The 14,228-nt window shown below is 33.1% G+C and overlaps 1 protein-coding gene across 12 annotated transcripts in view; it reads left to right on the top strand.

Annotated features, from left to right (window-relative positions):
* TSC22D1 (TSC22 domain family member 1) overlaps nt 1–14,228 on the top strand; it is a 124,014-nt gene that overhangs the window by 21,493 nt on the left and 88,293 nt on the right. For 2 of the 12 annotated variants that reach the window (XM_055542014.1, XM_055542008.1), the window contains 3 exons: nt 8,377–8,411; nt 9,590–9,719; nt 10,616–12,304. The exons of 5 other annotated variants lie outside the window; for them this stretch is intronic. In XM_055542014.1, the coding sequence (XP_055397989.1) occupies nt 8,377–8,411; nt 9,590–9,719; nt 10,616–10,751 (301 nt within the window). In that variant the 3' untranslated portion in view covers nt 10,752–12,304. Of the gene's footprint in view, nt 1–8,376; nt 8,412–9,572; nt 12,305–14,228 lie in introns of those variants that run through there. 5 more of the 12 variants (XM_055542010.1, XR_008700880.1, XR_008700881.1 and 2 more) reach the window with 5 other exon arrangements.

Here is a 14,228-nt window from a genome sequence, read left to right as displayed (position 1 = left end):
CCTGAAGGCCATCTGTTCCATACTTAGTCCCATATGGAACTGAAGACTTATCTGCTTAGAATGAATGGAATTAATCAGTTTATTTTAAATAAGATAATGAGTCAGTACCTGGTGTCTAAGTTTCAGAGATTCCTTGAACTGGATTTTGAAATCTAGTTTAAAAGTTTCAAAACTAATGTTTTGGGAATGCTGGTTCTTCAAGTAAAAAGAAAAATGTTCTAGAGCCCTGGAATTTGGGGGAGAATGCTTTTTGTTATATACATCTTGGAGACTGACATTGTATTTTAATTTATTGAAGACGGAGAAATTCTGCAGAAAGAAGACAGTTTTATTTCTTGACTCCAACTCATTTGAACATATAGCACCTATTAGTGTCTTGTAGACCCTGTGTTTTTGGGAACATACTTTGGGAAATGTTGATCTGTTTCATTTTACATGTGAGGAATATTCTGGGTCATATAGCTAAGTGATGGCAGGCTTCAAGTGCATCCCGTCCCTTCATTTATTATTCTACATGAGCGGTTCTTTTTCTGCTATACCACCTTGTTTCTCTTAAGTATTTGATTTATATTAGAAATAAAAGTATAATTGTTGTCATGTGAACGTGTATAGCAAGTATATAGCAAGTATATATACCATCTGGCAGAAGTTTAAGAGTATGTTGTGAGAAGTATAGCACTGACATATTTGCAGCCTCGTTTAATTGGCCCTGTCATTGTAAATGGTTTGCAGACCTTAAGGATGGGCCTCGTATGAGTTAGCATATTCCTAGGGGAGATCTGAAACTAGGAGAGAAAGAGCTAGTTAACTCCATGAACTCAGAGATAGGAACTCTAATCAGAACTTGCTCTGTGCTTCAGTTAGTAAAACATAGGACATTTTACTTACTTTACTTTGTTTTTCTTATGTTTTATAGTTAAAACTTGACATTGCTAACAAAGTAAAGGACCTAGTTAAACATTTGCAGTCCCATTTATCTATTTCATGTGTTAAGCATTTATTTCAGCAATGGAATAAGAAAGTGGTACCAAAAAGAATGTCAAATTCTGAAAATAATGGCAGTCTTTTGGAGACTAAAAGATTTATCAAAGAGGTGAAAAGAATGGATATTGGAGATGTTCCTGAAGATGTATTGGTAGATTAAGGTATTTTCTGGCCTTTTTGGAAATAACTTTGACGATAGACCATAAAACAGCAGGAAGTCAGGATTTTTAAAGTATTAGCTGTATTTATCAGAGACTTGATTCAAGTTTTAAAGGAAGAATGGAAAAAGATTTTCCAACTCAAACACTATAATCTTGTATTCTGAATAAAACTTAAAGAAGTGCCTTATTTAAACATGTGAAGGAGTATACAAGAATTTCATTTCTTGAAGAAGTTATATTCACATTTGTTGTTTTCTCACTGATTAAATTGAAAGCTTGAGTTGTGGTAATAGTGGCACTTACAAGGCCTTAATCCAGGATCTGTGATGGCCTTTAGAAAGCTGTATGGATAGCCCACGTGGTTTTAACTAAGCTTCATGTATCTCTTTTATGTCAAATCACATTTCTAAAGTTGATTTGATGGTAATGATGTTCTTTTCCTTTCAGGCCATTTCACCATCTTCTTTTTTGGCAGTATTTTCATTTTCACAACCTGGATCGTGACTATAAAATCTTATTTCTAAAATGTTTGGAAAGTTGGATTGTCTGTGAAAGCTGTGAATGGTTGGTAAAATATCAGGATTAATGTTTTTTTTTTTTTCCCCCAGAATGTAAATTTAGTATAGCATATCAGGTTGGGCATTCTTTATTTTCCTGGTTTGCAGTTTCATTACTGTGTAGGTATTAAATACCTCATGAGTATTTGGCAAACTTGGGCTTTCTTAATTTCTGATGGTTTACTGACTGACATGGACCCCAAAGTTCAGGATGCCATCTGTGACTTCTTTTTGCCACTGCAGGCTCAATGGCCAGACAAGTTATATAGGACTAGAGTAGATTAAAGGTGTTATTTATAATTAAATAATTCTCTAGTCTTTTAGAAAACCTTGCTGTCTTTGTTGTTAAGGAATTTGAAAGCATCTTGTTCTTGTATAAACTACTGAGTACTTCTCATGTCATACTCACAAAGAGATATTATATTGATTTTTATTAGGTTTCATCAGAATGAGGAAGGGAATGACCTTCCTTTGATCTTGTTTTTATATACAGAAGAATTTGAGTAGAAATAATGAAAGCCACCTGTAAATAATTTTAAAAATACATTAAAATTTAGGACAGCTACAACAGACATACAAAATATTATATACGCTAACAAACGAAAGACTGTTATTTAAGTAGCAGAATTGAGCTCTGAATTAGTAGAGAATAAAATCCAATTGTTACTGCTAGATCATTATTAACACTGCTCATAACAGAAGTGATGACTTAATATAATGTTTATTAATTTAATGTTTATATTTAATGACTTAAATATAATGCTTAAAGTACGTTAAGATAATTAAACTCATTGAACTTTTTATGAGATTTTTATACATTTAAGAGACTGTCCTATATATTTGTTAGACAGGTTAATAGATACATGTGACATGTAAACTAGAAATTAAAATTCTGAATCTTGATTTTTTGGAGATCCTTTCATGATAGAAGAATTTCGAATTACCATTTCAACAGACTTTTAGATATAGGCCTTTTGGGTTCTGTAGAAACATCTGTTTCTAGATTATTTATGGTGCTGATACTGAGTTTTGCTATACTTTATTTCTAAGTCTTTTTGCCTTGCAGACTTTCCTGGGTTGGTAGAAATGGAAAAACAAAAGAAGAAAATTTCAGTTCTACTTAAAGCGTTTATTCTAGCATTTTATCACATTCTAAGTATTTTAAAAGCAAATATTGCTAATCAAAATAATATAATTTGGGAAAGTATAAAATTAGTTAAAACTCAGGATCTTGGAGACAGATTGGTTTTCTGTTTCCTAGTCTACAACTTACTAGATTTGTGATCTTAGATGAGTTAACTTTACTGCTTTGTGCCTTAGTTTATTCTAAGTAAACTTGTGACGATTGTATTGTATGTCATGGAGTTGTGAGGTTGAGTGAGGCCATATATATAAAACGCGTACTATATTGCTGTATACTAAGCTCTCCGTAAGTGTTTAAAAAAAAACCAGGTTACGAGTATTTACTTGTAACTCATTTTTTAAGTGAAGGTTTATTAATTGAGAATTTTGTCATTTGATTTTTAGGAAAAAAAATTGTAAGAGGGATATTTATGGCACTGTACTTTCTTATGGAGATTTTTAAGAAAATGAGCACAAATTTTTATTCTTTGAATTTTTTATTATGCAGGAATAAAAATTCACATGTAGTAATTCAAAATCTGAAGATTTTTTGTTTTTTAGCCAATTACTCCTATATGCTTGCTTTAGTCCAAAGTTCATTTCCATGCTAGTTTAACATAAACATAATTCAGTTTCTCTGTTTGTAGAAGAGAAGATATTTTTTTATCTCTGATTTCTTCCAAATCAGAGTTCTCTGTATAGAACTATTTATCAAAAAAATTAAAAAGCATAAGCAAGACTATCACTATCTGATTAGTTTTCTGATGTTAGTACAGAACATTAATGCTGTTATTTCTATTGCTGTTGGTGCTGCTGCTGCTGCTAAGTCGCTTCAGTCGTGTCCGACTCTGTGCAACCCCATAGACGGCAGCACACCAGGCTTCCCCGTCCCTGGGATTCTCCAGGCAAGAACACTGGAGTGGGTTGCATTTCCTTCTCCAGTGCATGAAAGTGAAAAGTGAAAGTGAAGTTGCTCAGTTGTGTCCAACTCTGGCGACCCCATGAACTGCAGCCTACCAAGGCTCCTCCGTCCATGGGATTTTCTAGGCAAAAGTACTGGAGTGGGGTGCCATTGCCTTCTCCGTATTTCTACTAGTGTTAGTTTTTAAAGAAAGATTGAAGTGCACTTTATGTCAAATTATTCAGAACCTTTTAATTTTATTTTAAAACAAACTTAGGTCTACCAAAGTTGCAGAAATAGTACATAGAATTCGCCCAGCTTTTGCTAATATTTGTAGAACAAATGTAGACATCAGGAGTTAATACTAACCATCTGTAAGTTTATTTGCATTTTGATCATAGTCCATTAATGACCTTATTTTGGTCCAGGATCCTATCTAGAATTTCACAGTGTATTTAATTGTCATGTCTGTTTAATCTTCTTCAGTCTGGGCTAGTTCTTCATTGTCTTTGCCTTTTGTAACCGTGACATTTTTGAAGAGTACTGGTTAGTTAGGCTATTTTTTAACTTGTGTGTCTGACGTTCTTTCATAATCAGATTGAGAATTAAACATTTTTGGAAAAGATTCCACTGAAGTGATGTTATGTCCTTATCAGTACATTGTATCAGGAGGTACATGGTACCGATTTGTCCTGATACTGGTGGTGATAAAAGTTAATTTGGTTAAGGAAGTGTCTGTCAGGTTTCTACACTATTAATTTACTTTTTTCCTATAATAACAAGTGTCTTGTGGGAGATATTTTAATACTGTGTCAATATTGTTTCTCATCATATTTCCATTAATTTTAACATTAAATTACTTTCATTATGGTTTTCTTTTTTTGAAATATAGAAGCCTTTTTCATTTAAAGGAGGCAGTGGTAAATTTAAATGTTTCTGTGTTTAGTTATCTTGACCCTGAAGTTGCCTTTTTAAATGCAGCTTGACTCTGAATTTGACTTTTTTTATAGTTGATATATATTTTTAGGATTGCCTTTTATCCTTCATTCTGTAGTGCATTAACTGCTCTAAAAATGTATTGCACCTTTTCTTCTTCTTTTTTTTTTTTAACCTTTTTTACTTCCCTATCTTATAGCTAGTAGAACCTGAAGATACAGTTGGATTAGCTATTGCTTTTCTCTCTTTTAACAAATACTTAATATTTAAACCTAATAGAGTAACTTGAGCCCCAAATTTTGGGATTAGTATCTTTTCCAAAAGGATGAAGAAAAAAATATATTGGTAAATCTTGGAATTTGGTTAGATTCTTAAAATAATCTAACAGGTTTCTTTCACTCTCATTATATTTTCTTCTCTGTTAGTTTATTGCTTTCCATGCTTTATGTTCCTTAATTTCCAGGCTTTCTTCCTTATTTTAGTATTTATAAGGTGTATCCATTTTGATAATATATACATAGTTGTGGTTAGCTATAACCTTTTCTCGGAAGTTAAGCAGGGTCGGGCATCATTAGTACTTGGATGGGGGATACTGCCTTTTCCTCCAGATACAACACAGTACTGTGGCTAACTAATTCTAAGGAAGCTGGGCTTTGTCTGTCTGTCTGCCTTTTCGACAAGATCTCTCACTTTTTAAAATTTAAAAGTGAAATTGGATGTTTTGGCAATATCCAGTTTGTTTTCTTACTAATTTTGGTCTGGAAAAGAACATTAGAAAATTTATAATGGGTCTTGTAATTTAGCTAAAATTTGTGTCACCTCAGGATAATACCTGTGAAGTTTCAGGTGATCGATCATACAAAGAAATTAACCCTATATGCTAATGGACGCCACCCCCCCCCAATAAAAAGAGAATCCATGAAACAAATACTTATGATGATTTTTATTTCCTTTAGGATAAGAAAGCCTAACTTTAGACATCAGCTGCTTGACAAAGTTCTCCTTAACTTTTTGTTTTTTGACCAGTGGGCTTCATTCGTTTGTAAAACCTTTACTGAATTTATTTAACTCAAGTGTGTATGGGGGCTGGAGTTGCAAAGACTCACTGCTTCTCTTAAGGATGTTCTTTCATTTTCTTCTTAATGCCAGTTGGGCCTGATTTGGACATGTGAAGGGATTTGTGGGAAATTCTTATTCTTTGCAGAAATGCCTTAGAACTAGTAAGAATAAATGAAAAAGAACAAGAAGAAGAAATTTCTGTGTCACGTTCCCAGTTTAGAGTGAAAGTGAAGTCACTCAGTTGTGTCCGACTCTTTGCGACCCCATGGACTGTAAGCTTACCAGGCTCCTCTGGAGGAGGCAAGAGTACTGGAGTGGGTTGCCATTTCCTTCTCCAAGGGATCTTCCCAACCCAGGGATCGAACCCATGTCTCCCACATTGTAGGTAGACGCTTTACCATCTGAGCTACCATGTGACTCTAAGATGTTTTGTTTTATGAATTATCTGTAAATTTATAATTTAGACTTCAAATTAGTCTTCTATAACACAAGAGAATATAAATCATAGTCTTCATAGAAATATGTTATCTTCTATTTCATTGATTAAAAATGATTCCGTGAATCTTTCTCTCTTTTTGTTGGTATTAGAAATGCTTAGACCTAATAAATATTATATGCTTATTTGGTAATTTAGTATTGAGAACAAATATTGCAAATAGTCTGTACATTTCAGGAGAGTTTCTTAAGAGTGGTATTCATATATAAAATACTTAGATTGTTTCCAATTTGAATGTAACTTAATATTCAGTAAGAATCTTTAAACTTTAATAATGGAAAATACTAAAATGATAGATGAATAGACAGACTTTCTGCCTCCTTGTTTGAGTTCTTTTGTGGCATTTCAGCATTGCTGATTTTCTTAGCTTTGGTTTGGAATTTCTTCTTTATTGGTTGAACTGTAAATCCTGAAGCGGGGTAATTTCTTTTTTCCCTCTTGAAACATTACATCGAAGAATGCTGTCTGTTAAAACAGAATTAGGTTAGGTCCTACTGTGTCTTTCTTGTGAGCCTCAATCAGTAGTAGTCTTGCAAAGGCTATTCTTTCTTGTTTGAATAATGATCTCATTTTGAAAGTGCCTTTACATTTTTCTGTGTAAGTGATTATCAATCCATAGTCTTCATAAATTAATTCCTGAAGCAAGAGAGATACAGTTCTCCTCAGTGATTCAAATAATTCCTGTTTAAGGAAATCTGTTTAGTTCATTTTTGAGTATGAATATGTTGAATCCACAAGTTTTGGCATACTTTAGGCAAAATAGAGAGGTGATATCTTGAAAGTAATCTGACTTGGGAGAATTTCATAAGTGAGTCTATTTCTCCAGTCAGCTCTCTTATTTTACTTACCCTATAACTTAACCTAAGGACATTTGGCTTTTTAAAATCGAAGTTTGTTGCCTTTTTAATTTATATATTCTGTGGGGCCTGGTAATTCAAGGATTTGGAGCTCCTACTTAAGGAGAAACTGTAAATTTAGACCATTATTAATCTGAGCAAGATAATGATTTCTTGGGAGTTGTTTCTCATTTTCAAAGTGTAGTGGGCTTCTAAATTTAAATTTAGAATTGAGTAATTTTTTTCCATAATGGAATTCCCTGAGTAATTTTTTTCCATAATGGAATGCTCCCTTTTTGCATATATTTTCAATCAGATATATTGCTATACTACTGATTAGTATTTATAAAATGAAGAAAAACTAATAAATTTGGAAAATCATATCTTTATAGTTTCTGAATAAATTTTAAACTGTATCTTAGTTAAGTTTTACTTAGCTCTTATTCATTTGGGAGTCTTTAAATTTCCATGATTTATATTGAAATATTATTAGATAATGAAAAATAATTTGTCAAGAAAATTGATCAGAAAAGGGTAGAGGTTGATTGTTTAATAATTTTGAAAGTGATTTTGTCATACCTGTTTTCACGGTATAGGTCCACTGAAAACAAATGAGGTACCTCTGATGTATCAGTTTTAAGCCTTTCTCATCTGTTAAAGAGCCACTCCTTAAGAACTCCAGCTGTGGAATAGTTTGCTAATCTATTTGTGATTTTTGACCTTTGAAAATACCTATTTAGATTTTGTTTTCTTGAGAGATTGAATATTCAGATCTTTTCTTTTGGTGCTCTTTTCCTCTTGTTATCCCTCACATTCCTCCTAATGTGATTTTACTGTAAAATACTGTTTAAAGACCCTGGGATTTAAAATCTGTTGGAAATTTGAAGAAAAAATAGCTGCCACATAAACTCATAAAATACTGTTGTAGTTATTTATTTGATATCTCTTGTTAGATGACAGTTTCACCCCCTTGACTTCCTTTTACTTCTTTTTTCATTTCTTTAAATTTTGGAAATTATAGATTTGATGGTTAAATTTATAGGTTGTCTAAATCCAAACCATTTTCATTTCTCACTTGTACAGAATTTAATATAGTCCTAAGGTACCAAAGGGTTATTACCTCATTCCTTCATCTTCAGGCTTAAAAAGATCTTTTTTTCACTCTAATTGTTGTTAGGTAATGGAATAACCATTCCTTTTCAGCTGTTGGCATTTTTCCAAACTGGCCGGCAGAGCCAGGAGGAAGTGAAGGCATTAAAACTAACTTTGGTTGGTTGCTACCTTCTTAGTGCTGAACCTATAACCTTTGTGAGTTGATTGATAGAGAACAAGAGAGTGCAGTCCTCGTTCCACTAACAGGTAAGGAACCCTTGTGATGACCAGTCGGGGTGAGAGAGAAATAATTTGATAGCATTTTTTCTTAATTTATCCCCAAATACAACATGTCCCTGAAGTCAGACAGTGAACTGCCCATGTTCCAGACAGCAGGAGCATACAGCACCTTTCTATTTAGAATAAGATCTGAAATTTAATAGGGATGTATCACTCAGTACCATAGAATACAATCGATCTGTTTTCCATTGTTAAAATTTATCCTGCAGTCCCTCTAACTTTAAATATTATATATCTGCCTATCTTTATTCTCCTTTCAGCTTTTCCTTGATCAGATACTATGTGCTTTGAACTTCCTTCTCTTGTTCACCTTATTTCTATAATAAAGTGAACTTATTTTCCAGTATCTTTATCATCATCTATTATTTGGGTATATCTTAACTGCTTTAATTTCTACATTGAAGCAATTAATGATTATTTCCTGGTCCTTCTTGACCCCAAACCAAATAATCATATGTTTGAAAAGGATTTTTAGTCTGTATTGCCTATGTCCACTATTCTGCCCTCCCACTTTTAAAGATGAGTGCTTGAAGAATAAATCCTTTTCAGTGACAGTAGGCACAGCTTGATAAAATTCAGGTTTATTTTTATACTGCTATAATAAGGGGCTGTAGTCTGATTAATTCTTTAAATTACTGAAGAATTAAAAAACTGAGAACAAATTCCGCTTCTTAAGGCAATTCCCAAGGTTTAGTGGTATTCCTGTTAATATGCTTGATTATTCTATTTCTGCTTTTCAATCCATCGTCTTCTCTTTGACAGCAGAATTAATTGGGACTCCTCCTTTAATATATCTGAGGTCAAGTGCCTTTGCCTGTCCCTTTAAGATCTTGTTTACCAGTCCTAATTTATCATTTTTGTATTTGGTCTTCCACTTGACATTGAGTGGTTTGTCACACCCTGTGTTATGACTTAGACCAAGCTAGTTCCCTTCTTAGTAGTTACTGAGGAATTAATCATTTGTGGTGAAAGGCTTCTAAAATTCAAATTAAGAAGGCATGGAAGAATGTGTGCCCAGAGGCAGCCCCTTTTTGTCCTGAGGATAAGTCATTACAAGCTCAATGACCAGAGAATGTAATTTCTTAATAAGAGTTTTTTCTTAAATCTATATTCAGCTCTCTATTTCAGTGCTTCTCTCCTACCAGAGGTGCAAGGAGTGATCCTAGAACCACAGATACAGCCAAGACCACGGAGAGCTTTTGACGTCAGGGGTCCACTTTCTCCACTGAACCTTTGGAGGCAGAATATCCAGCTTCTGGAGAGAGTTGGGAAAGGGTAATAAACAAGTGGGTGCTTTCCGTTATTTACTTGGGTTTATTTATAGACTGGAGTGTCCTTCCATTGCCCATGTAATTCTGTTGTTTACTCCTTGGGTTCATAGAAGAACCAAGTGGGGCTGCAATCTGTTTTTCTAAGAATGCTAACTAGTGCCCTTTCAGAAAAGAGACTTAAGATGTATTTAATTTTCTCTCCAGGTAATTAAAGCAGTGGCTGATTTGGGGGCACTGATTTGGTGAATGCCTGTGTAGTCCACAGGAATTTTTAAAAGGAAATATTTGCCCATTTTAACCTTTACTGGTAGCAGTGTACTTCTCAGTGCTCTTTTATATTCCAGTATTTAAGAAGTTTCTGTATTTTGTCTTTGGGCAAACTGGACATCTGTATTTTCCTGATTTATACATCTGATGTCCAGGTGTTATCCTACCCTATTAGTGAGAACTTTTTGGTCTATTTTCCTATGTTGAACTTTAGGACTCCATATCAGGTAGATCTTTAACAAGATGCAATGATAGTACCATTATGGTTTTACTGTCAAATTTAGGCTTCATTCTTTAATACGATACATATGAATGAATATGTTTCAGGAGATGCTATCCCTGAAAGCTTTGTTAAATATACTCACAAGTAGTTTTCCAGTCCCTAGGAATAATGTTATTTGTGGCAAAAGAACCTTGTCCTAGATTTTCCCCATGGCATTAATACGGTTTTCTGTTAGTATCTTTGATGCCAAGGGTAGGATTTGATTTCAGGAAGTTCTTATCATCTACAGTGGGTAGAATGTGAACTTTGGTGCCTTTGGCAAGTTTTCACTTTTTCCTTAGTGGATTCCTTCTGTGACTCCAGGTATCTTGATAATGGGAGACTGGTTTATTTGTTCTCTAATTGCCCAGATTTCTTTCAACTGGTAAACATCCTCCTTCAGCCAAAGGAACTCCTCTAGCAGAGCCTTCAAGGATGATATCTGTCACACATGCAGCAACTGCAGTTTGGAAGGCAGTGGTGAACGGAGCCATGCACTATGTCTAGAAGACACAAGGATGAGAGAGCCACCTGATCTTGTCATTGATAAACTTTAAGATTTTCTCTGGTGTACTTTTGATCTGGAAATGGAAAGGCTCAAATAATAACGTAATTTTTTCAGATTGGAACTTTACATAACCATGAAACTATTCCTTTCTATTCAGAAGACTGAACTAGAGGAAGCATGAGAGACTCCTTTCTTTAAAAAAGCAGCTCTCTATCTGTTTCACTTAAAAGATTTGTGGGATTGAAAATCACCCTAATGAAGCAGGCAGACCTTTTGGTAGTCTCGGAGACCCAGAAAACTTAATGAAACTTGTCTTTTGTTGCCCAACACTGAAAAGAACTAGGAAGTAAAGGGTGAAGATCTTAATTATTCCTAAATTACTTTTAATATTAGGATGTACTTTTTTGGTTTATCTTTTTCTAATCTTGAGCCTTATTCTTGTCGAATCAACAGATTCCAGTATAGAAGTAGAAGCACCTTCTAAATTAAGTCTTTAAAAGTAAATACCTGTTAAAGTTGAGGTACTGTTCTGCGTTTGCAGGCATTCTAAAGTTGAATGATCCTGAAACAAAGAGGTATTTTATAGACCAAAGGCAAGTAGTAGTAGTAGAATAAGCCTCTGTGTGTGAATTAAGTGTTGCAAGAAAGTTATCCAAACTATGGATTTGATAAATTGATAGAAGTAGCTATCAAAATGTTTTATTTCTCTTTTTAGTATCTATTAAAACTAGTCAGTTGAAAGCTACTAAAGAAGTTTTTTAAAGTTACACGATGCTGCCAGTTTGTTTTATTTGGTCTCAACTTTAAGAATGGAAATTCTAGAGGTAACACTCTGGAAGCATCTAAATGTTTTAGGAATCTTAAGAGGTTTTAGAAGCCACACTTGCTAGGTTATAACCTGGCCTTTAGTCTTTGTTGGCTATGTGTGGGACCCTTTTTCCCCTCATTAATTATACATAAACTTTGATATGTATGGTACTTAAAAGTAAGTTTAAAAGATCAGTTTGAGCTAAAATTTCCCAGGAGAGCTCTGAGTTCCAATAAATGATTACAACTTTTTACTCTTGATTTGCTTTTGTTAAAAGTTAATAAGATAGTTTTTACAAACACATATAAATTAAAAAATAACTACTCAACATTTTAGAACTCAGGGAACTGAAGGCCAGTTTATGGCCTTTCGTTTCAGTTTTGAAGAGAAATGATTTAGTCTCTTAATCCCATTCATCTCATGCTTTGATTAAATTTTAGCTTTGTTCCTTAAAGTGTGCAAAAGAAATGTAAGTGCATTTCTATTCATCTCATGCCACTGAAAGCTATTTAAAAGTGAAACTTCATGTATATTAATGTGAACTGATTTGTTTAAACTTTTATTTTGATTCATTTTCTTTCAGATTTTTAAATATTTCATGTCACAATATGCAATCCTATATTTTTCAGTGTTTATTTTATGAATATTAATATAAGCTAATTTTTTTCTAGAATGACTAATTGTGTAACATTTGTATTATGTGATCATTTGAAAAACTAATAAATATTTTCTCCTTGAAAAAAATGCACTTACTGATAAATGGCTTATTTTTCTTTCAGGAGTAGAAAATGGAAACTATAACAGTATTTTAAAATGTATTTTAATTTTATGTGTCTTCCTCTAAGTATTTCTGAATATATATCCTTATATGTCTTAAACTTTTTTGAGAAAAAAATGATTTAAACTGTTGAATTAAAATGACTTCACTGGGTCACACAGTGCCATATTAAGGAAATAGGTGATCTATTAGTCTTGTTTTTGCACTTTACTGATTAGCTTCACCTTAGCTTTGTTTCCAGAATTGGATTTTTTTAGATGCCATTTTCGTATGTCGATTTTGCAAACCGTTAAAACTCGAGTTAATATTGCAAATATCAGGAGTAATACACTCAAGTCTTTTAAAGTGAGATCTTGCTAAACATAGACCCTTAGAAAATTGCATACAGAAGACAGTTCTTCGAGTCAGAAAAAGAATATTTGAGAATAATGACTTATTGGAGAACTGTTTTATTAGTGGGTGCTGTTAATAGGAGAAGAAAGTATTTTACATTTTGGTGTTCTACTTGAACAAGTCATTGGAGAAGAGGAAATCTTAACTTACAGAGTCTCTTTCTTTTAACCTTATCAAGAGAACATGGGAAAGGATAAAATTTGGTTTTCATGATTCTTGTCTTTATATCTACATAAACTTAATTAGAGCCATTAGAACAATTTACTTTTCTATGCAGAGTCTGCCAGAAACAAGAGGAGATTTCCCTTTTGGTTTGATGAAAATTTGTAAGAAGCAGACTGCTAAAATTAAAAAACTTTATGGTGGAGTCCTAGGTGACAAATAAGTTTAGTTAATGACAACTTGTGGATTAAAATGACCTAATTTGGCTCTGTAAAGAAATTATACTCTGAAAAAAAGAATTATAAAAGGATATTATGATTTAGAGTAGCCACTGTATTTGGGGTGTGGGAGAGGAGCTAAAATTCTTGTCTTTACTAGTCTAGTAATTTGGAAAAGATGAGTAAAAATACTGTGGATAAAATTTTGTTTTTAGAATTAAAGGTATTGAAAGATTCACAGACAAAATGTATTTCTATGAAAGATGGGAGGCTATGTTTCCTTGAGTACAAAAGAATTTAGAAGCCTTAACTATGTGTATTTAAAAGATGTAGGGCAGGGAGTGTTAAATAAAAGCATTACACTGGAAATTTCAAACATATTGTAAAAATAGTGATGACATGAGAGTTTTAAAAATAATTTTCATTACATGAACTCTTCCCTACACTATCAGTAGCTTCAAAATAAAAACGTTTATGAATATTGAACATGGCTTTATGTTTGAGGTATAAGAACTAGGCTTATTGTTTCACTGTGATTCGTAGGACTAGCTATAGAATAAAATAGTTTTTTTTAATTTGAGTAAAGAACTTTTTTTTAATAACTTCTGTTTTAAAGGAGATAAATGTCAATAAGAAGTGTGACTACAAGTACTGACCTTGTAGCTATTGTAAATATGTCCATAAATCTTACTCGATTTTGCTGTATTGAAACACTTGAGCAAAGTGTCAGTGCCTAGATGTCCTAAGCAATTTCTTGATTTTAAAAATTCAGGTATTTTAATTTCCCATTTAAGAAAGTTCACATTAACTTAGTCTTGAAATGTGAAAGGTTTGTATTTCCAAAATAAGCACATAGGTGCTCTTTAAAGGTTTTTCCCACTTAAATGTACATCTAAGGTACTCAGATTACTGCAGTAAGAAAAAACAAAAAATGCTAGGGAACTTTGAAGTGTGCATCGGAGTTTTCAGGAATTGTGATGAAAGTGATCTCTACTGAAGAGGTAAGCTATGGCATGTAGGTAGAAAATGTTCAAAATATTTTCAGTGTAACATCTGATGATAAAGTGACCTACAACAGATTTCCTTGGATTTTCAGACAGATGTAGAGTTAGGGAAA

This window comes from Bubalus kerabau, chromosome 12 (genome assembly GCF_029407905.1).
Source record: "Bubalus kerabau isolate K-KA32 ecotype Philippines breed swamp buffalo chromosome 12, PCC_UOA_SB_1v2, whole genome shotgun sequence".
Lineage (NCBI taxonomy): Eukaryota > Metazoa > Chordata > Mammalia > Artiodactyla > Bovidae > Bubalus > Bubalus kerabau.
The sequence above is the reverse complement of the archived record's forward strand: the minus strand, read 5'-3'. Positions and strand labels throughout refer to the sequence as shown.